Source organism: Lepisosteus platostomus, chromosome 6 (genome assembly GCF_059453375.1).
Source record: "Lepisosteus platostomus isolate fLepPlt1 chromosome 6, fLepPlt1.hap1, whole genome shotgun sequence".
In the NCBI taxonomy this organism is placed as follows: domain Eukaryota; kingdom Metazoa; phylum Chordata; class Actinopteri; order Semionotiformes; family Lepisosteidae; genus Lepisosteus; species Lepisosteus platostomus.
The window spans coordinates 64,394,689-64,419,355 of NC_142616.1; the positions used below are offsets into that span (position 1 = coordinate 64,394,689).

Genomic DNA, 24,667 nt, shown 5'->3' on the forward strand with positions numbered 1-24,667 from the left:
TGTGCACTTCTTCAGAGCCAAGGGTGAAACACAAACCAGTGGACACAAGTGCATACTACAGAGTTCTCTAAAGCTGAGAACAAGAGGCCTGCTTAACAGAAAGGATTGTAGGAGTCTGAGAGTTTTAGTGTCAAACTTTGCATCCACAGTGACTCTCTTACTGTCTGTCCACTGCCATACAGAGTATAGAAGTGGAAACCCTCTATTGTATATGTGAAGCACTTTGGGATACTTTAAGGTGAGTGTCACGAAGCATCTTTCAGGACCCTGTGCAGACAGCACAATCCGGAAGGGAGTGAACAGACACGGGGAGGAGACGAGGAACTGGACTGGTAGACGAACAAGGGGGGGGGCGTGACGAAGGTGCTCAGGGGGCGTGGTCCAGGCAAACATGTCCGAAGGGTGTTCGTGGGGACATCCGTGGGGAGGCAAATGTCCAGAGGCGGGTGGTCCATCCTTGACAAAGACAGACGAAGTTAAAAGCCGGAGCGGGATCTGGCGAAGGGTCGGGGGAATAAAAGGGGGGTAACGGGCCAGGTGCTCCCAGCTCAGGACCCAGACGGTCAGGACGCCGTTGCGAAGCCAGTGCTGTCAAGCCACTCCTGGACTCGCTGGTAGGCGGGCTTCCAGGCGTCCGTCTTCCAAAGCTGAGCCCAGATTGGCAGGAATGTCTGGCTTTTATAAGACGGGGGCAGGAACCGGAGACAGGTGCAGGAGATCAGGTAAACGAGGAAGGGCTGGAGCGTCCTTAAGAGGAGGGGTTTAAGATGTTATTATCTGATCAAGTGTAATTCTAAATAAACAGGTAGGTTTTGATTTCACAATGGATAGCATAATGAGTTTAGGATTCAGTCATTTGGGCCATGAGGTTGTGACACCATAATCTTAGCCTCCTGTACAATTCCATCTGTCTGCACCTGGTTTGTTTTGTACCATTATAGTACCAACTGCTCCAGGGGCCCTGTACAATGGCTGACCCTGCGCTCTGACCCCAAACTTCTCCCCCTGTCTGTGTGTCTGCGTCTCATGGAGAGCAAGCTGGGGTATGCGAAAAGACTAATTCCTTATACAAGAAATTGTATATGGCTAATAAAGCGATCTTTTAACATTTCCACTGAGGTATAGTTATCATAGCTCTCTTCAGCACATTAGAGAAGTCAGGGCTTATTCGTTTCTAATAAATCTAAGCCATTGTACTATCTAGTGTCTCAGATCATAATCGTACCATTCAAAATCCAACACAGTGCTCAAAGAAACATTAGTATTACCTTTACATGTATCCATTTGGAGTGGGTGAATTTATTTTCATAAGTCGTAGACTGGAATGTATTCCATCAAAGTAGCAGGATCAAGCAGTCTCCATATCTGTCTTCATTAAATCTTCACAGGCAAGCTAGATTTCTTTCTTTGTTTTGATTTCTTTCTTTCACCTTAATCATGTTAAATGCACTCTTGGCAATGACTTGCAAATCATCATCTAAAATTTTAACTGCAAAAGAACATAACTTAGTATTGCATATGCAGCATGTTTAAACACAGATAACAATAAGTCAGAGTACAGTGAAAAGTGTTTATCTAAACTGCCTTAAAAAAATTAAAATACAATATAAACAGTTGCTCGTGTTTCTACACATCTTAACTCAAGCTTATCATTTTATTTTTTAATAAGAGACAGTATAGAGCTTAACTGCAAATCCCTGTTTATTAACAACATCAACAAGTTTGAACATTTAATGGATAGTAGCTGTTTATCTTCATTCAACAACACCTGGTATAAAAAGATCCTTAAGACTAGGAAAAGAAAGTTAGGCGAGCAAAATATATATGTGTATGTCTGTATTAACTAATCAAATGTATTAATCCATTTGAAATTGGCATTCTGAAAAACAAACAATATGTTCAGTTAAATTTTAAGATAGAATAAGTGTTAGGTTAGGTGTGCAGTTAGAGTAGGGCAAAACTCTCCTTAGATCAGGGCTAAAGTTAAGGTTTATCTTGAGGTTTCAAAACTGGAGGTAATGTTAGGAGGTGTTTAGGTTTGTGTAAGACTTTTGTTTTCCGCTGCAGTTGGAATAGAGTAAAGCATGGGACAGGAGCATAAGAAAGGTTAAAAACTTGAAAGGAATGCTATCATTTTTTATTACATAACTGGGTATTTTGTTCGAGGTTCTGACAATCCTTGATGTACAGTAAACTAGGGGCACAAGTGGAAACTACTGTATGTGTAACTGCATTTAAAACTGAGAACAGGAGTCACTTCTTAACACAGATGTTTGAGGGATTACGGAACAAGCTACTCAGCCATATTCTTGAAGCACACAACCTCAGCTCTTTCCAGAAACAGATGAACAACGTCCTTCGGCCAATTCATGAACTAGATGGGCTGAGTGGCCTCTCATTTGTAACCTTTCTTATGGTCTAAAAACGGTTACCTGTTCTCAGATTTAAGCATTTCCATTATTTACCGAAAAACGTTATCGCCTCTTAAAAAAGAAATTATTTAAATTCACTAGAAAAAAAAGGTAAAAATGCAAACAGAAAGAAAATCTGTACGGTGAACTAGGCAAGTGCAATCACTGTGTTTGCATGTTAGAACAGAAATTAGGGTTCGTGCAAAGTTAAACTTGAGATGCGGTTTGTGATATGTTTTATCTATTCTCTTCTTAGCTATGGATCATTATTGTCCAGACTGAAAAATGATTGACAATAGTCGATAGGTATGATTTATTGTATATTGCTATACCATTTTCTGCGTTTGTCTGAATCTGATACTATGTTTTTCAAGGAATTTGAAAGTTGTATACAATCGTAATAAAACAATGAAGCTTATATTTCGGTCATTTATCACTCCACTCCTGACATATATCTTTCCAATTATGTAAAACCCTGTGAAACTCCACATTTTGCATCATTTAAACCTGCGTCTTGCGTTATGGGTGGGGACTGGGACGACAGCATATTACATCACTTAAAATACAGCTTAAAAATATGTGGTGTGATCAGTTTCATGAAAATGCAATAGTTAACGTTAACGTAATCCGGATAGAAAAGCTCGTTTAATAAGTTTGTCCTTTCTGAGACACTGTAGCAGAAAATACATTATCGGTTGAGGGAGAAAGACAAACACGCACAAACGGAAGTTGAATGCAACATATACTGTAGCTGTATTTAGTGTTTAGCAAGGGTTTACAGTAGTGCTGTTGTTGTAATGGATTCCAGTTTATCCCAGCTAACTGTGGACTGTCTGATTTGCATTTTTTCCTATCTGGATGAAGATGACCTGCTCAGAGCTTCAGTAGTCAGTAAGGTAAAGAAAACCATATAAATGAAATCCAGTGGTAATAGCCATTCTGTGTCACCACGAAATGTTTTGAGTGTTTTAAAGATTTTTACCACCTACTAAAACCAAAATTTCAGTATGCCTCTGCTTTCTTACAGAAAATGTCGCAGTCTCTCCCTGCTCTGTCAAACTTTTTAAAGCCCGGAGTTTTCACTTCATTGCAATATAAATGCACATGCTGTGTAAAACGTAAAGTAATTCATGTTTAAGGAGTCGGAGCGTTTCTTGCAAATAATGAAAAGTCGTCGTGTCGTCTGGTGTAATCCCAAAATATACGGTCTCTGCCTGTTTGAGAGCAGATATCAGTATAACCGGGTTAAAAAAGCACATTATTTAATTGTATTAAGGATTCAATTAAGCACTTAGGTAAATGAGAGTTGAAATGAAAACAGGAAGAGATCCTTCAGGACAAGAACCCGGAACCGCAGATCCAAACGTTATAGTTATGTGTCCAAATGAGCAATAGTTTCCTGTCCTTCCCCTTATATCTTCATAGTTTGTCTTCTTACATGTGCCAATATCGGTCATTAATCCTTGCTTTTCTAAAACTTTGGGTTAATATTTAATATCCATTCGAAACCTTTCTGAGGCTGGCGCAACTGGTTATTGAATTGTAGTGTTAATTTTACGTGGATTCCAACGCCTTGAGCAAACAAAATTTAAGGCAGATTTCCGATTTCTTACTACAGTTTAACCGTTTCTCACTCCTTCCCACAATACAGTCCACATTGGTTACATTACAGGTAAAGTATCACACCATAATGAGAAATCTCATGAATAATATTCAGAAACTGCAGGAGAGCGAGTACCCATTACGAATTCCATTCAACGTGTAGTATATTCAAAATAAATTTAAAAAAAAACATAAATCAATTGGCCTGTGATAAAGAACTTAACTGGAACAAAAACGAGAGGAGACGTTCCTCCAGGACCAGGAAACTGATTTATTTTTTTATTTTTATATGGTTTTAAATACTATGTTGTATTTAGCTTCTTTGAAGCTAATGAATTAAATGAGTATTTTCAGTATGAACATTTTAGTATGTATGAATTAAAAATGTACCAGGAATGTATATGTGTATAATGCTGCACTCCATTTCAGGAGTTAAAAGGTGAAAAAAAAATTAAATGTCCATGTATGTTTTTTTGCCTGTAAGACAAGAAAGTAAAAAAATTGAGATCCAAGGTTTGAAAAGAGGTTTACAATAACATTTATCTTTTTTTTTTCTTCAGTTTTGGAATGAAGCTGCAGATACACCCTGGCTATGGAGGTGAGGTTGTGTGGAACTCGTACATAATTAACTTTTTGTATATGTTTTTGTGTTCATTTTAGCTGCACCGAACTGTGTGTAGTATAGCGATGCAAAAATATGCAGAACAAGACTAGAAAAACTCCCAAGCATACTGGGGCTGCAGGTACTGAGGTCTTGAGGACGCCGGTGTGGAGATTTTATAGATATTTTACAGATAAACACTCTTGATTTCCCCAATAAATATATGTCTGCAGCATTTTTATTTTTATTAAGAATACTAAAAAACAAAACAATCACATACAAATAGAGTATACAGAATCATAATAAAAATGACATTGTAGTTATGGACTGTGAGCAGTGGGTTCCATTTATGTTCTGTTTGCTAAAAGGGATTTCCTGATGTTTGTCCCATTACCATTGCATCTATGAAGAGAGAGAGTTCTCTATTAAACCTAATACAGATCTTTCTCATCCACAGAGCTGGTGAACTGTTTTGTTTCTTTGAATGATTCCATTCTTGTCCACAGGAGGGCAGACTATGAACACGATTCATAAAATTTGACTATTAACTGCATTCCAGTGATTTCCTGCTTGATACAGGTTTCAAACTTCCCACCTTGATATTTTTTTTGTTTACAGCACGCATCTCAAGGGAGTGTTTATTTTCTGTGAATGTGTTTGTGGTTAAGGTTATCATGAATGTCAGAAAACTGTAAACATTTTAAGCATTTCAAGTATTTTTCATTGTTTCCAAGAATGCATTTCTAAGAAGCGTGCCGTTAGTTTTGTTACACCAACATTGTGAACTTTCAGCAGAGTTTCACAGCATTTCAAATCTTTCCTGTACAGGCAGATGTGCCTTCGTCGCTGGAGTTTCTGCAATCTCTCTCGGCTCCCTGCTGGAATGCAGACGTGGAAGAATTATTACCTGCGCCGCTCAAAGCTAGAGGAAAAGATGGAAATGGGACGAGCATCAGCAGATTATACCTGCAAAACCTTACGAGGACACACTGGTATGTGCTGTACTTTTCAGTCCTGCCATTAGAAGAGCACGTTAATCATAAAATCATCATAAAGGTGCTGTTTTGAGTCATAAATTTTTCTTTTAAATATTGTTAGGTATTTTTATTTAATACTGAGGGCAGCATAATGGTAGGAATCGCTGTTTCACAGCGCTGGGGCCCTGGGTTCAATTCCTGGGGTGCTGTCTGTGTGGAGTTTGTATGTTCCCCTCATGTTTGTAGAGGTTTCCAGTTCCAGAGAGTGCTCCGGTTCTCTCACATAGTCCAAAGACATGCTGGTAGGTTAATTGGCTTCTGGGCCCTGGAGTGAGTGTGTGCGTGTCTGTGTCTGTGTGTACTGTGTGATGGACTGGCGTCCCCCGCAAGGTGTATCCTGCCTTGCGCCCGTTGCTTGCTGGGATAGATTCTGTTTCTGCTGCGAGCCCAAATTGGATTAAGTAGTTAGAAAATGGATGGCTGGATTCTATTCAATACTTATTTGTCCATTTCCTTCTAACGGTTGTGTACCCTGTGTTGCTGTTTAAATATTTGAGGCCGTTGTTCTGTATCTCCCTGTGGCTCACAGTGTAGAAGTGCCTTTCTCTCAACCCCTCGCCCCCTTGTTTTCGAAGGTGCTATAGTTGATATGGCCTACCTCGTAGGAAACAGCAGTCTTTCCGAGTCGTGGAATTCCATGTCCATTGTCTGCAGTGCATCCACCGATGGAACAATCCGCGCTTGGAATGTTCAAGAGGTGTGCTCTGTTCTTGTCCAGATCTCTATCTCACACTGTATGCCAGTACGAAAGTATCTGGGGAAAAAAAGCAATCCCATTAGGTGCTAGAAAAACCACAATGTACAGGAGGGTAATATTACCATTTGTACATCAGACCCGGAGGCACATAATGGTAAATTTAACATGGGGCTGCAGTTTGTGAAACATGGCTGTGAATATCTGTAGTGTGCATCTTGATTTTATTTTTTGACAACTAGTATGGTATTTCCTGTTGGGTAAATATGTATCCCATTATTATTTTTCTACTGCATTCCAGGTCGGCTTTGCTTTTTGACTCTTTGTGCAGTTTTAGACTGAATCTACAGCGAACGCGTATTAACTCTTTGTTGAAGTAAATCTCTAACTGGAATCCAACTGCCTGCATAAGCAGCAGAATAGTAGAGAAGTTCACTTAACATGGACGCAATTCATTAAATGGCTATTTTATTCCTGCTAAGGGCAGTCAGTTGTGGTCGACACCTGTGCAGGAACCCCTGAGAAAGATCATCGTTGACCAGCCGAATGGCGTAGTGATCAGCGCCGACTGCCGTGGAACAATTAAAGCTTGGAAAGGCCTCACCGGAGAGGAACTAGCAGCATTCCCGGCCTCTTCCACTGCGTGCAGATTAATCAACTACAGCATCAAAGATCAGCCCTTCTTGACTGTAAGTATCTGTACGATACTGGAACTCTAATAGAGTAATCAAGCTTTAAACAGTCAGCATAGGTTTCCCAGAAACGGCAAACAAGCCCCACATTTGAAATTTGCCACATCACATTTGTCACCTGAAGAAGGCACCTGAAGAAGGTTTCCACGTTTCCACGGCTGAAACGTTGTGTTTTCTTTCTTCTTTTTTTCAGCGTGGAATAAACCTGGCGTTCCCATGTTGTAATAGTATGTGTATTCACATTTAGGGTAGTGCACTGAGTGGCCTGATTTGTTAATTTCTGTCCTTCACCAGGCTGGTACAGCTGGAGGTTCTCTTTACACCCTAGCAAGTCCTACACTGTCACAGGTATCACATGTAGTTGCATTTGATACTTACAAAATCGATGTGTTGCTCGCATCGCCAGACAAGCAGTGGATTGTTGCTGCAACGCAGGACAACTATGATCTGAGTCCCAAGGTAAATAAAAAAAAAAAATCCCTCTTAGACGTGAATTTCATCAGTCTAAAGAGACTCACTGTCCCTTTAACAACATGTTTCTGCTTCCTGTAGGTTTTTTCCTGTGAAAGTCTGAGTTGTGCATCTGGAGATGAGATTCCTGTATCTGAGGTGTTACCTGTCAGTGGATGCTTAGCAGCTTGCTTTTTTCCCTCAGAAGCAGCCAGAGTGCTCATACTCCACAGTGACGGACTGCGGGCCACAACAGCGGTCTCGATCTTTGATATCACGTCAAAAAAAACAAAATACAAAACAGTGGTCATAGGTAAAGGTCGCCTACTATTTTTTAATTATGCACAATTTTCAGTTTTCCCCTTTTCTTAAGTCAGTGTGGAATGGTTAATTGTTTTTAATCCTAGCTGCTGCAACTCAAGACTGAACAGCAGGAATTTAAGATTGCATCAATCAGTCCTGCAAGAAATAAGTTACCAATGTACAGTATCTATTTCCAGACATCAGGAGACGCATGTGTGCAGCTAGGCAAGGGCGTAACAGAGGTTCCCAACAGGGATTTGAACGCTCTGGTCCAGAGTTCAGAGCCCCATACTGCATGCTGCTGCCACTGAACCCAGAGAGTACTGACCTGCCCTCATAATACCTGGACAGTCTGGATTCGAACCCGTAAACTCCAGACTCCACCAATTCTTCTGCGTTCAAGTTGGATTAGTCCAGACATGCCATTCAGAAGCCCAGAGCACACACCTGCTTATGAGCAAAAGCTCTTTACCCTCAAAAAGATATGTACAGCATGAAAAGACCAGTAATACTGTAGGAACGGATGATTGTGCTGCATTCTCACATACAACCAATTATGTCGGCCCTCAAATAAGTTGGTTCCTTACTAAAAGGCTACTGGAACCTTTGGAAAAAAATGAAAGAGTATATGTAAATGTATCTATCACTTTACACAGAGTCCCACAAAAAATCCATGTTTCAAGCAGTGTTCGTAGTATTGCTGTTTGTCCCTAACTGAGTTTGTTTTTAAAAGCTGAGCTGGTGGGAACATTCCAGTTAGATGTGGGCAGATGGCACTCGGATATACTTCTCGAAGGACGTGGGAGTGGCACAATTCTGACAGCCACGCAGAACCAGCTGAAGGTTTACAACCTCCAAGGAGCCATGCTCGCGAGTTTTGAGGACCACATGAAACCCATCTCCGCGATTTGTGCAGTGAGTACCTGGCACGGGTCCCGACAAGTCTTATCGCTGCATTGCATTAGTATAACAACGACCACGAATCGTGAATTGTTTATTCTTGCAGGATTCTTTTCGTGTTGTTACCGCCTCTCATGACCTGTCCCTGCGAGTGTTAACTTGGAAAAAAGAAAAGGACAAAAACCTCTCCTTGGAAAGTCGGTACCACTTGTTAGGAGGATCACATATGTATTCCAGGTAGGCGTCATGCCTCCCAATTTTAAAGCACAGATTTTTTTTGATAAATCTAACCTCTAGTTACTCCTTAATAAGCCAAGGGCAACTTTTCCTTCTAAAACTGGTGCTCTATAGAAAATGCCTTTCAGCTGTCCAATTCATCAGACAAAGGGATAGGCTGTAAAAGCAGGTTTAGTACTGTTGGCACTTGTAGAAAATAATTTTTTATGACTTTGAATTATGTAGCAATGTGTGAATTACATTTGAAGTGGGTGAGGGTAAAGAATTTAAGACAAACTGTATCCAAAAAGCTTCATTATCCAGTTACAGCTGAACAGCAATGCATATTATCCTTTTTTATGAGGCATGCCTGTTTATTTTTGCAGGGGCTTTACAAATGTGGCTTGTGATTATGCAAGCATCGTGGCTTCAGTGGCAGCTGTGAATGGAAAAGATGTTTTGAAAGCATACTCATTCAACGCTTAAAGTAAGCCACTTGCGTCTATGAGGACTGTGGAGGTTTATTTGCTGCTTGAACTCTGGTATATATTTTAACTACAATGGGAATGCTGTTACCCAAGTAAGTACATAGTCATAATGCATCCTTAAAGCCTCAGTATTTCAGTTTAGGATCAATATAACAGTAATATCAAGTCCACAAGGTCTTGTGTGCATAATCAAATGCCTACGGTAAATGTTTACACCTAATTATTGTAACCAATGATCGTTAATGACTTATCTAGGAAACATCTCAGACTACGGCGCACTAAGGACATGTAGTGGGAGGTGAGGTGGAGGAAGATAAAATGAATAAGAAATCACAAATCAGCACATGCCAAAGATAAAATGAATTAAAAAAATCGCAAAACTGTAAGCATGCTTAAGAATGTCATACAAAATTAAAATGGATGGGTTATTATCAGAAACTGCACTTTGGATTCTCCTTTTTTTGTTTAAATACAATTGTCAAGTGTATCACTGGACTGGATACATTTTCTGAAATGGAGGAACCTTTTTGATATTTTTTTTGACTGCTAGGTTGTGATCTGGTTTCAGAAATGGCTATGGCTCTGATGCCAGTTAAGGGAAAGTGGGGGCTACATGTAGGTGTCATTTGAGGTCTTCCTTTCACATCCCTGTAGTCCAAAAAATATAGTTCACTAGGAATTACACACCCCGAGAATGAAGCATATTGAAAGGTTTATCGAGTGTTTTAGTCACAGTACATTTGGCTAAGCCCGCCTGGCTGAGGGCTGAGCTCCTGGCCAGAGGACGAGGTGGCCAGGACCCCCATTCAGAGTGAGGAGTGACCAAGGGCAGCTGCAGAGGTGGAGATGGGGTGGAGGAAGGATGTAAAAGATGAATGCGAGGGAGAGAAGGGGAACACAGTACAGTATTTATAATAATACTGTACTGTAATTTATGTCTACGTGAGGAAAGGGTGTCGGAATTGATTTCACAGCTGAGGCTGATTGAACTTTGTTGTTGTCCCGCCTCCAGAAATGGCTTTATAAACGACACATAAACATTAGATGGATGCAGCTCTCACTGCCAACAGTGGGGCAAGCCAAAAAACAGCAGGCCAGCTGCAGACACACCCAGCCTGGGCTGTACTGGACAGTTCTGGTATGGACAATGACAGGCACAGTCAGCCAAGAACAGCCTGCAGTCCCACCAGTGCTATCTCAACTGCAGAGCCCAGGCTTTGTTTGAACAGAGACCTATACCCCATGTGTTTTGAAATATTATGGCTTCACCATGTTCCTTAAACATTAAATTAGGACAGTATAAATCCTTGATTCTCCCTTCTAAAACCGGTCCTTTCTCATAGAGTACTTTATTAATATTATGCCCTACCTTGTTAAAAAGACCCAGTTAGCTACTATTCAATAAAGAATACTCAAGTCAAGTTAATTGTATGAAATACATTTATTATTCTTTATTAATATACAAAATAGGGAGCTATTTGTTACCCATTTACACTTGTCCTATTTTTAAAAATCACACTTCTTATTTTAATAATCCAGCCTCAAGGCTGAAACGTGAAACGAGGTCTTTCCATGACCTTCTGTGGTTTAATTGTTTAACAAAATGAAACATACATCTGTGAGGTTGTTAGGATTCTGGCTCCGCAGAAGAGACAGTGACTCTGACATAGCTTAATCTGTCTTTCTGTGACACAGTAACTCCTGCACAGAATATGCCTTTAGAGAAGGGAAGGTATAAAAGACAATACGACAATAGTTAATAGACATTCATCTGACCCCAGGCCTTCACTGCCATTGTGTGGGATTTAAAAATAAAAATGCATTTATGAGGAAAACATTTGGAGGTGATTTCTGATGTGCTATTTCTTTTTTGCATTGATACTGAAATGTCATTTTTTCATCCTTTGTTTTGGAATGACTGTATCCAAATAGCATAAAAAATGTATTTTGTGTTTTGTTTTCTGTGTTATTCATTAAAAAAATTAGCTTACATATGGGTATGTATTTTTAAAAATTAGATAGCTGTAACCGTGTAGCACTAAGAAAGGCAACAGGTTGTATAGTTACCTCCTGTGGGATAAGATTGCTGCCCTACAACTATGGAACCTGCTACTTCTACCTAAGAGCCCAGCTTTCCTCTCACTTTCACTGGTCAAGCTTTTGGTCTGTACACAGCACATTCAGAACTGGAATATATCTGCACTACAAGTCAAGGCCAGTGCACTGTAGTAATTGCTATCCGGCCCTTGGACAAATGTACTTCCACTGCACATCACAATGTAAGCCATTAAGCCACGTAACTGCATTTCTCAGAACAGTGATTTCTGTCCTGCTTTCAAATGGGTCCTGTTTTGCTTTTTTTTCCTCCCTTCCCACAAAATGAGCAAATGTGCTAAGCATTTGGATTTGCCTGATTGAAATGGCAGGTTTCGTTTCTTCCCCCGTATTCTCAGGATTTAAATTCGGAATGATTTTGAGTGCCACTGATGTACCCCACACATGGGAGATCAGTTCTGATGACTGCTGAGTGCCCTCAAAGCTCACAATCTAGACAGCTCCTTCCAGCAGGCACTGATCACACACCCCCACCCCTCCCGAGTACACCTGACCACCAGCTCTGCTTGGACTCACTGCTGTGCTATCTGGGAAATGGACATCAGAGTTTGTTGGCTTGAATGGGATTTATTGATTCAAGTTGCCCAGCCATGCTGAGATGATGCCCAGATCACAAACCAATACATATTTTAAACAAGGTCAAAGAAAACTATAAAATTGCTTGGCTCCAAATACACATTCTTACTCCAGACAACTTATTACAATATTAAAGCACAAAATAAGTATAACAGTATACTGTATAATGGATAATGCTGCTTTTCTGCTCTTCAGGGAAGGCAATAGATTGTATAGTTATCTTCCAAAGAGGGCAAAATCACTACCCTACAACTATACAATCTACTACCTCACACTGCCAGAGCAATTTCTGAATACATGTACTTCATTTCAAGGTAAAATCATTAGAATGGGTCCTCATCTATCCCTCTTGTATTAGTAACTGATTTCAAAATGGGTCAGAAACACTTTCAGCGCTATGGTGAGAGAACTAAGACAGATACAGCAAAATAATTGAACTACTTTATTCCACTGTGCATCAGTTTTAATAACTCTTCAAATTAAACTGTTTTGTGAATATAGTAGAATCCACATTAGTTAATTCTAATAGGCATTATTACTTGATTTAGTGCTTTATGCAGAACTTTGAGCAATATTCCTGCTACTACACTGTTAGAATCTAATAAGATTTCTTGTTAAATCGGTATTTCTATCAACTATCCAGGCAGTCCACCTATGATAATGCGGATAAGGCTGGAAAATGTTCCCCTCTTAAGAAAGGCGATGCTGACGACGACAAATCCTCATTTTTTTAAAACGTCGTAGGTAGAGATGAGTCGGAGAATGTCACAGATGATTTTCTGCCACTTTAGGAAAGACAGTAGGTTGTATAGTTATCTCCCAGTGTGGGTGTGACCCTAAAACTATACAACCTACTACCTCATCCCACAGTGCAAACATCTTCTTTGTGCCTGGCAAGGCAAAAAGCAAACAGCCTAACAGATATATCATATTTACAGAGATGGCAAAAATTCTCCTTTGAAAATGTATCGCAGAACCACTGAAACACGTGCCGAGAAAGTCATTTTAAGCCCGACACAGCCCTCACTGTGCGAATCCTACGAAAGTCTTCGTCTTCTGGTCTTCTCTTGTTGTCCCCTCCTGTCTGGATGTGACATTGAGAGTCCTGCTGCCCTGGCAGTGGTGACTTGGGCTGGCAGGTCAGAGCCCGCCAGCAGCTATAAAAGAGTTAACCTGGGAAGACCTCGCAGGGCAGAGGAGCGGTCTCGGTGGCACCGCATCGACAAAAAGTTTTCGACCGTTCGGATCGAGACGCGAAGTGAAGCTAAACGAGTACTGCAGTCTCTGGCTGGTTAAACAAAATATCGTGCGGGAAGTCGAGGAGGTATTCCCTGAGCTGGGTAGCAGGTCAGGAGGGCTGGCAATGAAATAAATCTGCCTCTGTGCGGCAGATACTGGCAAAGAGCTCGCCATGGGTCCAGCACACTTCCTCGCTGCTCCACGTAAATAAGCAGAGCGAGAGGGAAGCTAACCATGACGCGGGCTTCCTCGATGCGCCAGGAAGCCATGTTTTTATTGTGTGCCTGTTTTGGCGGCTTACTGACTTTTCTGCCAGGCGAATATGCCAGGACGTCGTACTTCAGTTCTGTGTACCAGAAAGTCACCGTTCTCTATTTGACAGTGAAAATGATGTTAAACTGTTAAAAGAGACGGAGCCGAAAAAGAACCCGTCTTTCTGAAACGCGCCACTTTCTTAGTTGTTAAGACTCAGTCGCCATCTTGTCTGCTTTTAAGCCATGTTACCTTACCATGCCAAAGTTTACAATCTGATCGAGTACAGGAATACTCTGCTTTATTTTTCTTTTAACTTAACTACGACGTAGCTCCTGTCATTCCGAGTAATAACTGTTTTCGACCCTCGTATCATTGTGGATTTTTAAACCTAGTAAAGCTAGAAAGCTATATTATTACATCATTTTTACAAGATACACAGAAATATATGAATGTGTATTTATTGGATATATAAAAGAAGGCTTATGTACCCTTTTAAAAAATAATTTGCGTCTCTCTCCCCCCCTCCCACAATAGGGTAATACTTGCCACACAGACGTGCAAGAAATCGGAATCCACTTCTTGGCATCAGCCCGTCTGCAGAAAACAAAAAGAAGCCATGAGCATTTTCACGGAAGACATAACGTAAATGGAAGTAAACAGAATTTTAGAAATCCAAAATAATAAAAAAAAAACGAGGAAAACTTGGATAGCAGTGATGCTAGTTAAAAGCAAAACCTCTTACGGTAAAATTATTTCGGTTTTCCAAAGATAACTTGCTCTAACATTGAGACAATAAGTACGTCTTTGAACAAAGCCTTGATGAAAAGACAAGCCTTACTTCTGATGCATGCTAATTCACTGACAAAACTAGCCTCGTATTCAGCTACATTAATATTCAAAAGCAAAGATGACGTTCCTTCAAACAAACTGAGCTCAAACCCTGAGTAGCAAAAGAATACTTGGGAAAAAAAAAACACTAACACACACAGACACGTACCAGCGACCTGCGTTGTTCTTTTATAGAAACATATGAATAATGATTTTTATTTAGCCACACGTTTTAAGATTCTGCCAGGGCTTGGCATAAATCCCAGATCTGCTTTCTTGAACCCACAGTACCCATCGTTAGAATTTAATCAAAAGCATTTTTTTTTATTTTAGTATTCCAGTGCACAGATGGGCGCAAGCAGTTGGTCCAAAATACCCCCAAACACAGATAAATAAAGAACACATTGGCACTGGGACAAAAATCACAAACCGTTATAAGACACTGGCACAAGGCCTTCATTAGATTAGCTCAATAAAGGATCTCACAGGGGCCTTTGGCTAAGTAAAACCATTCACAGGCAAAAGCGACAGCATTTTTTCCCCTTTATTATTTGATTTTTGGAGATTTCAGCTTGCTTCTGCACATTCTCGTACCAGAAGTACTTACCAAGGAAACCCGGCAAACCCTTGGACAGCAACGTATGCCACAGCCTGTTAATAAAACCTGCTGATGCATTCCCCATTCATTGAGTCTGACTGCGTCACAGGATGAGCCATGGAACCGCATTGTCATAAATCTGTCCCTCCTAACAATAACCCCAATGGGATTTTCTCTTAAAATCGGAATAATTCATTGCAAATAGGAAAATGAGCAACAGCGAGACATCAAAACCGGTTTTAACAGACTCCAGTGTGTCACGGTTATTGAGCAAAATCAGCTGTCATGACAGGAAAAATAAAGGTTCTTTTGGAATTATTCTGCGTGACTTTGGGACTGATGCATTTTAATTTAGGTTTTCTTTGAACTTGGTGCAGCCAGATTGCTTTATTTAACGTAATATTTCTATGATAACAGCCTATTTCATATCGGTGGAATAACATTTTTCGAAGAAGAACAAGGAGCTGCACTGAGTTCCCAGTCTTCTCAAAGTCCCCACTCACAGCCACGTTTCCCCCTGGGCTCAGTAAAACAATCGCTTGATTTCTGAACTGTACATGATATTGCATTATCCACAACTAGCTCTTATAATAAGATATAACAGTGATCTTACCGATTTATTGGATACTGTTAAGATTTGGCTGAACAAAAAAAAACCCGTCACCCAGGGTATCCTTGGGAAACTTTAAAACTTTACTAACCATAACGATCAAAAGAGCTACACTTATAGAACTAGCAGGTGGTTATACATGCTGTTATTGTTATGTACAGTTACTGTCCCGAGGGTGACTTCTTTAAAGTTTTACAGTAACAAATCTAAAAATTCTCTTCTCCAATTTAAAACATTAGGCTCAGTCCCCCCCCACTCTTCCCAAGACAATCTAAAACAAACTATGTGAATAACTCATTTGGAGTCCCCTCAGCTGATACAGCCTGGCTTTTTTTAATTCAACTTTGTCTCGATTCCAGGACAGCACACCAACACAAAAGCTGCCCGGCATAACTCAGTGTTTCAGGCACCTATTACTTATCTGCCACTTTCCCCCGGCTCAATCTGAACCGAAGCCAAAGTTTGGAAACCCGTGGAGGCTTTGCAAAACGCAAGCGAGAGAACGCAGGAGGCGGTGCAGTTCGTAACCAGCAAGCCGAAAGAAGAGAGTCACACTGGTGCCACAGGACCTGACTGCGTAAATCCACACCCGCACCAGAGAGGCTGCAGTTGGCTGCACTGCGCCAGTGTAACATCTCGCCATGTTCTCTAAGCCAATTGCATGTATGTACGCTACTGACTCGTTTTAGCTCATCGTCGTCGTATATCAGCTGCCCGTGGGGTGGGAGTAGTTCAACCTGCAGCACACTTTTGACTTCACTGACTATGCCTGCTTCTTAAGCAGCTCTTAAGCTTCCAGCTTTCTTTTGTGATATGAGCGCTGGAATCTACACCTGCTCTGCACAGCTTTCCTTTTTCGTGCATAAACACCGCCACATTCAGCCACAAAACTCTGCGGCAGTGAAGCAGGGATGCTGTTCACTCCCAGCTTTTAAGTTTTCATTCGTTTTCCTCTTTTAACGGCTCTGGGTTCAACAGTCAAGGCAGTATTTAAACCATCATGATCGTTCACAAACTCTGCATAAGAGACCTACTTTTACGCAACATTTTATCCGCATTGATGAAAGCGTTCAAGTGTTATTTATCATTTTATACACTTCAAAAGTTAAAGTTGTCCAAGGAAGGGAAATGCATTTGGAGAATGAACTTCACTCAACAGATTAACTGAGTCTTGCTTATTAAAATAAATAGCAATAAATAAACTGAAGTTTCAAAACTTTATTTCTGGTATTGAAAGGCCTATAATGAACCCCTTAAATAGCACAATTACGTATCATGGGAACGTGATATGTATCATCCCAAGATTGCCTGAGTTTCACCATCTGTAGATACCATGCAACAAAATAGTTCAAATATTATTAAAAGAGCACACACTGCTTATGAAGCCAAATCGAAACGTTCTGCACTGTATTTCCGAGACTTCAGCATTATCTTCAAATTTTTTTCAAACTTTTTTGGAAAAATTCTTAAATCCTTTTTTATTAAATTATTTGCTTTCCTCCAACACTTTGATCAGGGAGTTCTTATTTGATATATTTATATACCCCCCTCTAGTAAATATCAAGACTACTGAGCTAAAGCTTACCGTGTCCCTGTAAATTCAGTTAAACAGGTGAGTTACAGAATTTCTGTTCCTTAAATCAATCAGTCTAATGGATCAGGCTTGATTTAAAAACAAGGCCTTATCTTATTTCTAAAGACGTTAGCAAGGAAGACTGGAGATTACTTTAATAACTATTCAAGAACAAAACTGTTCAGAAAATGCTTATAAAAAACATTTTTCCAGTTATATTAACATTTTGGAAGAGTACATCATTTTAATTAAATATCTGTTGTTGGGTGTATTATGTATAACGTCACACAATCGTTTTGCAACCGAGACCCCTGCTGGTCAGAAAACCTATCGCATGTGCATCCTTGCGCAAACACGCCTTTCTCGGTAAAAAAAAAAAGTCTCTTTGAATCCATTGGAACATACTGAAAGCCGCATGCTAAGGGTGATTCCGTGGTTAGTACATCTCTGTGCTAAATTAGTATTTAGCTAAAACAGCAACTACACACAACTAGATGTAGTCCCTGGGGTGGGTACCAAGAACAGCTGCTGCCCCCTAGTGGACGATGTAATAGTTTACAGCATTTTACATCTACACAGCGCTTCTGGAACAGACCCCACTCACTGCACAAGTGAAGAAGTGAGAAACTGAGGCTATAGTTTAATGTCTCTTCCTAAGGTCTGGCTCCTCTCACAGCACGGGGTCTCTGGGCACAGCGCTGGGAGCACTGGTTTTAGCCATTCTGGTCCAGGAGGAGCAAAACCAGTTCCTGCTCCTCCGGCACCAGCTGCAGCAACAATGTGGTCATCTTTCAGAGGTCTCGGTCAGCTTCTGGTTTCTGAGAACACCAGGCTACAGAGTAGTGAAGCCGCTGTCAGTACAAAATAACTTATTCTTAACCCAGACAGGGGTTTTAGTGTCCCATGAAGTGAAACACATGTGCAAACTTCCAACGCATATATACTGAATATTCTGATCTAACAGCTATTCATAACCACTAATCTACATAGTATATGTACATTTCACACTTGAGATATTTCATATAGTCAGATGTACAGTTGACACGTTATACCTCTGCCCTGAAACATGTGGCGGTCTGAACTTTAAAGTCGCACCCAAGCCAGGACAATTATTCATTATTATTATTATTATTATTATTATTATTATTATTATTATTATTATTATTATTATTATTATTAAATATGAAACTGCCGACGAGGTTTTCGTTTTTCAAACTGATTTAATCGACTGCGGACGCAGAATGGGAAGAGAAACCTGGGCTGGAACAGCGAGGACAGCGAAATGCAGAAACGCCGGCGAGACAGTTTGTCAACTTCAGGGGGTTCGGGACACTTCTTTTGAAACCAGTTCTGCGTGTTGACGAAAGGAATGAAAGATAATTGGTCTCGCTCGCTTATTTATCACCGCCCGTCTCTTACTGGTATAATTTTAATTTCAAAACACCACATCCGTCTCTGTCCGGACTGGGTTTTGAAAAAAAAAAAGAGCATTTCAGCAGAGGTAAATGAAGTGTAGGCTGATACCGATTCACACGTCGCTTCTCTTAAAAAAAAAAACATTTTGCCGATACTGTAATAATAATAATAATAATAATAATAATAATAATAATAATAATATCTAAACTAGGGTTAAAAATAATTAAGCACTGGACAACGCCGTTTTTGTTATAAGAAGCGGCACCGGTTATACTGTATATGTATGTAATTCTAGGAAAAGAGAAAATACCACTCTCCTCTAATCATTTTGGGCTTGGAGACTCTTCCGCCCCTCAGACCGGCAATGACTTATACCAACTTGTCAAAGAAACAGGGGATAAATATGGAAATCCACTGAGCTGGATATTGGAGGCAGTTTAAATTCAGGCCGTTACAGGTACCAGTGAGAAACGGTCATATAGTCGGCGCAAACAGCGACGGAAACAGCCAGTCGGTTTTAGTTATTTTAGTTACTTATTTGGTAGCTGGGGAGAAGGGTTTTTGACGGAGAACGGGGTGAGATATTGAAGAGATCCAGCGACAAGAACAGTCAACGCGCAAATGCCGGGTGATTCCTGGTTTTCTCAAGCAAAAAAACAAATAGATCTGTCAGGGACAGAGCACGATTTAAAAAGAAAACTAACAGAAAAACTCAAATGTTTTTATTGTGGGAAAGGAATCATGTAGGGCTAGTATACTAAAGACATGAAAGTGCATTCAAAAAATGGCGTTACAGAAAATTACAGCTGCTTCAAGGTTAACAAGACGTTAGCTTCAATGGCTGTGAAAATGGACACTATTGACTTAAATCCCCATTACCTTGTAACGGTTTTTATCATTACTGACAACCAGTAGTGGGCCTCTAATTGATATAAGCAAAATACAGAATAATGGTTGCTCCTAAATTTTTTAGTTTTATTTTCCAAAAATGGAATCACCTCTCATATGATTGTTTGATGTTGTCCGTTTCACACATTGAATCTTTATTGGCCAGAATTTAAGGCAGCATCTTAATCTTTCTGTCCTTTTTATGTTACTGTTTACTGGTGCAGGTTTTAGATCCAGGGAGCTGTGGTAGACGTTTGTAATCCCCAAAAAACATTGCGTTATTTGGACTGTCCGTACACCTTTTACAAATAAAACCACTTACAGAAAAAAAATATAAACTGGCAGAAAAATAAACATTTGCATTGGCTTTTGCGTGTTTCAAACATCTGTGCACTATTTTATATGGTTGAAAACTTTCAACATTTAAAAAAAATGTCAAATGATACCCTGTATCAACAAATAACCCATTAGACAGTAGAGGTTACCCTTCTAAAAACAATTAGGAAATTAATATGAAATATGAAAACTGTGTATCTTAAGTTCTTTATATGTGCACCTTAACAAGCAAAAATCAGAGTCCCATGTGACTTGTTAGGAAGGATGTGGCTGTTAATGTGATATCATTACACACACAGCAATCCATATAAGAGCTACTTCAGTTACAATATGCAGTTAGTGTGTGTTATGACATTTTGTGTTTGGAAGTTAAATCCTACAGCATTCTTTTATATCTGGCTTTAGAATTTTCCTTAATTTGAGCAATGTGCTTTTTTAAGTATTGAAAAAATGCATTGAAATGACTTTTTAAAACAGCTGTACTTTTTTAGATAAAACAAATGTACCACTTAATATGGGTTCTATCGATTCAATGTCTTATTGAAGAACTAGTGATTTCAGTCATTTTAGCACCTGTGCTTAGACAGTCGTTGCCTTTGCTTTGCGTATCAAAAAGCTTTGGGCTTTATAAGACGAGAAAATGGTTTAACTTATGAAAACAAGATTCATGCCATATGACATTCCAGTCCAGTCACACTTTCTTAAGAGAAAATGATGTCCCGGTGTGACTTATACAGATCTTTCATGCTGTGACACAAAACGAAAGAAAGTAGAAGAAAAGTTTTGGCTACAGAGTTTAAAAAACTTACTTTGCAGTCTGGAATTGATCTCTACTTGTACCTCTGCAGAAAGCGCACGCAGACGCAGCTTCCCAATCCAGTCTCTTTACATGAATTTAGCCTCTGTTACATCTTGTTATTCTGTGTTTTGAGCTGCAGCACAGCTGAAAAGCACAAGTCTCTGGCAGTACAGGAATTCCAAAACGTACGATTGGGTGCAAGCATTGCCCCGCAGACATTAAAGCCCAGCTAATGTAATGTTTTATTTAAATAAATAAGTAGGAATACATTAAGATCCCATGCAGCAACAGCAAAGATTCACCTCTCATCTCATTCAAATGAAGTTTGAATTGTTCTGCAGAACTACCTGCCCTACAGTGCCAATTGGCCTTTATCCAGTGTGAAGGAGGGACATAAATCATAATTTATAAATTGCACAATTTGAACAGCATATTGCATAGTAAAGGACAAGCAGTGCAGTTAAGGATTGTTTTCCTCACGTGTGTACCATGTTGAAGCTGACAGTGTTCAGATGCAGGTGGCTGTGACCTCATCTCATCAGCTCATGGCAGCTCACGTAAATCGATTTCTTAAAAGTTTAAATCCATGCATTTTAATTGTGTATTTTCTTAGCAGGTGTGCTTATCCAGGGCCACTTCTAAGGTATAAGAAGCCTTCCATTAAGTGTAAATACAAAGCAAAAAAAACAAACTGAGAATCTGTAAGTACCAGAAAATAAACTTACAATATTTTTTCAAATGTATACATTTGAAAATTATTTTCTGAAGTCTAGGAAATAGTTATATATGTGTTTTTTTCTTAATCCATCCAGGTGGATGCTGCACATTGGTGGTGGTGGAGGGGAGTCCCCATTTCCTGTAAAGTGCTTTGAGTGGAGTGTCCAGAAAAGCGCTATATAAGTGTAAGCAATTATTATTATTATTATTAATGCTCTGTTTGCATATGTGAATTAAAATTAATTGATTAAAATATGTCATCAGATACGGATATAGGGCACTTTGAAATTTAACCCTCTTTTTCAAGGCTAGAAGTCAAAACCTACTAAAATTTAAATCTATTAATTTCTTCCAAAATTAGGCATTAAAATCTTAGATTTCCTTATGTCACGGCATTTGGATATGTTCATTGTTTTTTTATCACATTTACTACTTTTATATAAATACACTTATATGGTAATCGGGCCTTTAACGTGCTCTCTGTTCGTGCAATTGAAGTACTGTGTGATTTGAATTCGCCGTAATCAAATGATTTTTTTTTTTTGCTATTCCGGACAGGATTTCCTTTCTATACACATGTGTGTGTGTGAGTGCGTGTAAGGCTGATCCATGCAATTAATAATTTTTACTACAGTGGTCTCAGTCTCCACCGTCTCCGTTATACATTGCTAAGAATTATGGAGGAGGCACGACTCCTCCCCTCCCCCCTCTATCCAAGCTCCGCAAGGCCAAGGTCTCCCACTCACACTAACTTGGTAGTGGAAGTGACGGAGGTGGGACAAACTGACAAGCCGTATTCACCAATGACAGAGCGCACGTCGGTCCGGGAAGCCCAATCAGAAAGGAGAAGGGGCGGGGACTTCCAGCCTTCAAATAGGTTGAATAGGTAAAGATAAGTAAATGTGACTGATTAAAAAAAAAAGGAAAAGTAGTGGAATCGCGATGAACACACGGTTGCAATATACTGTAAATTTGATACGTGGACAATCATAACGCACACACACACCCCACCCACCCATGTATAGATACTAGAAGCTTAAACCATGGTCTTAACACCTATTAAAAGAATTTAATTCCCACTAAATCAATAAAGTTGCCGTAATTTGTGCCAGGAGCTTGATTGCGAGGGAAGGGAAAAAAAATACTGCACCAGCAATAAAACAAACGATTGACGGAATCTTGACTTTTCGTTTTAAATAAGACACGAATCCGTAAGATGCCCCTGTGGTCTCCAGCAGCTAATTAACTTTAAAAAAGGTAGGGGATATTCAGGTGTTACACGGGGGATCCTTAGCTAGCATTTCTCTCCATAGGATGAACACACAAAACAGTGGCGAGGTAAGTTTCCGAAAAAAGGGGAAACCCACTGATCAGATTTTAAAAAAAAAACGGAACAAGAAATATGTCCAAATGTGCTCTTGCCCGGTGGAGGCAGAAGAAGGAAAAAGGGGGTAAGACGTGCACCACACGGCCAGGCTCGCCGTGAGATTTCGCGCAGTTGTCTCTTGACAAATTAGCTCATTAGTTTGCAGTTCCTTTACAGAAAGAGGTCGGCGACCCGCCCGGACGTGAGGAGGGGGGAGGACAAATTACCCAAGAATTTTTCACCAAACGGGGACACCGTTGAAACAGACACACACACACACACCACCGTGTAACCTTTCACGCTTTGGACGGACCTACCCTCTCCCACCCCCTTTTGAGTCTTTCATACAATAACACCCCCCCTGTTCCTCCCTCCCTCCCTCCAAACATGAACGCTAGCGAGCTGCCTGCGAATATCTTAACTGATAGTCCCCCCCACAAAAAAACTTTCCAGCTTTACTTTGTCTTTCTATCCTCCTCCTCCTCCCCAACCAACCTACCAACCTAGAACGGGGAAAAATGGCGGTTTTTTCCACACAGACGTGGGGGCTGAGATTTACTATTATCCCCCCATTTCTATTTAAACTGTACCAGAAGAGGGAGGCGGGGGGGTTGAAAAAAACCGGAGGGGACCCCCACCCCCTCTTCCTCCTCCTCCTCCCCCTCCTCTCTCTTCTGCGAGCACCACCATCGCCACCTCCACCCGCGACGCGGACCAACACTTCTTCTACCGTGCGGGACCGTCTCCGCCTGCGTTTCTCTGCCTCCCAGCCAAGTACGATCATCCCACCCCCCCCCTTCCCCTTCCCCATCACCGGTTTGGCTCTCTGGTTGTACATTAACAGCGGTGGCGGGGCGGTGGGATAAAAAGAAAGTTCCCTTTCCCCGCATTTTTCTGCTCTCTCCCGTGGCGCTCGCTTACCTGCTAGTGTCGCCGCCGCGTCTCTGTACTGTAGTACAGTAACCCGGAGAGGGAAGTACCCGGATGGGAGCTGCTCGCCGCGCTGCCTTCTCGTTGGCTGCGCATCAACCTCCCCCCCCAAAAAAAAATATAATAAGACTGTACATGTGCCTGGGATGTTGCAACTTGCAGAGCACCGAGTCACACCTCCGTCTCCACGTTGAACGCGTACCCTGAAAAAAAGGCGTGCGGTGGGGGGGGGCGGCTCAACCCCCGGACTGAACGGGGGGGTTGGGCGCCGGCGAAAAACACTTCAGCCGGGGGCCACGTCGGATCGGCCGGTTTATGATGGGGGGGGGGGTTGCGGTTCATACAGCTGCAAAACGTTTATTGTTGGTATTTCTGTGGTTTTGACGAATGCATGAGGTGTTTTCTGGGCAGCGGTGGTGAAATAGCTTTCGTTTTCAGTTCCCCCAGCATGACGCTGCAGTAAGGAGTACAGTAGGAGCTGAAGCAAGTTGCACTTGCGATCAAACTGTATTTGGCTTGAGCTGGTTATTATCGGGGCAGCACGGCGGGGCCGGGGTTAACACGTGTTAACGCGTTCCTTGTGTCATCGTGTGCCCTTTGGTGGACTAGCTTCGCATCCGAGGTGAATAGCACCATGTGTCCATTGTCTGCCTGCTCCCTGCCACCCTGTAGTATACGGGACTAAACGGTTATTGAAGCTGAATTGATGGATGGTCAAGTTGCATTGTAGGCAGCTTTAATACAGTATGTTTTATCATAATACCTCAGAGGTGTAGGTGACTTTTCAGAAGCCACATATGCTCAGTTTTCTCCCCTGGATCTCTTGAGAATGGGCATGTGTCACAGCAGGCAGTGCGAGTGGACGTTTGCTGTCCACCTGGAGGTGCTACAAATTTCCCTAGGACAGGAATTAGCAGCAGGAAAGCATGCTTATTTTCTCCCACGATAACTTATTTAAGTTCTAAATGCACTACTTTCTCCATCGACAACTCCTTAATACACGGAAGTACTGTCCTGTAGAGCTGCA

General features: G+C 40.9%; 1 protein-coding gene and 1 long non-coding RNA gene across 3 annotated transcripts; one reads left to right on the forward strand and one right to left on the reverse strand.

The window, feature by feature from the left end:
- The first annotated feature begins 2,976 nt into the window (after positions 1–2,976).
- On the forward strand, positions 2,977–11,386 carry fbxw12 (F-box and WD repeat domain containing 12). 2 transcript variants are annotated; one of them, XR_015939667.1, is made up of 11 exons: positions 2,977–3,307; positions 4,574–4,611; positions 5,443–5,606; positions 6,227–6,348; positions 6,828–7,034; positions 7,332–7,496; positions 7,590–7,800; positions 8,524–8,705; positions 8,797–8,927; positions 9,293–10,205; positions 10,252–11,386. XR_015939667.1 is itself a non-coding variant. In XM_088636902.1 (10 exons), exons 1-10 carry the CDS (start codon positions 3,209–3,211, stop codon positions 9,390–9,392), a joined length of 1,419 nt encoding a protein of 472 aa, XP_088493028.1. In that variant the 5' UTR covers positions 2,977–3,208; the 3' UTR covers positions 9,393–11,386. The 2 variants fall into 2 exon arrangements, 1 of the variants encoding a protein (XP_088493028.1); XM_088636902.1 differs by having other exon boundaries at positions 9,293–11,386.
- On the reverse strand, positions 4,835–23,792 carry LOC148662122 (uncharacterized). Its single transcript, XR_015939668.1, has 4 exons — positions 23,632–23,792; positions 14,126–14,173; positions 6,250–6,405; positions 4,835–5,536 (listed from the first exon to the last, which is right to left on the reverse strand). It is a non-coding gene; the product is annotated as an uncharacterized LOC148662122 (long non-coding RNA).
- Between the last annotated feature and the right edge of the window lie 875 nt (positions 23,793–24,667).

Coding starts and splice junctions, on each gene's coding strand:
- fbxw12 (XM_088636902.1), top strand. CDS start 3,209: ATGGATTCCAGTTTATCCCAGCTAACTGTGGACTGTCTGATTTGCATT. Junction 6,349..6,827: donor GCGCTTGGAATGTTCAAGAG/GTGTGCTCTGTT, acceptor ATTCCTGCTAAG/GGCAGTCAGTTGTGGTCGAC. Junction 7,497..7,589: donor ACTATGATCTGAGTCCCAAG/GTAAATAAAAAA, acceptor TGCTTCCTGTAG/GTTTTTTCCTGTGAAAGTCT.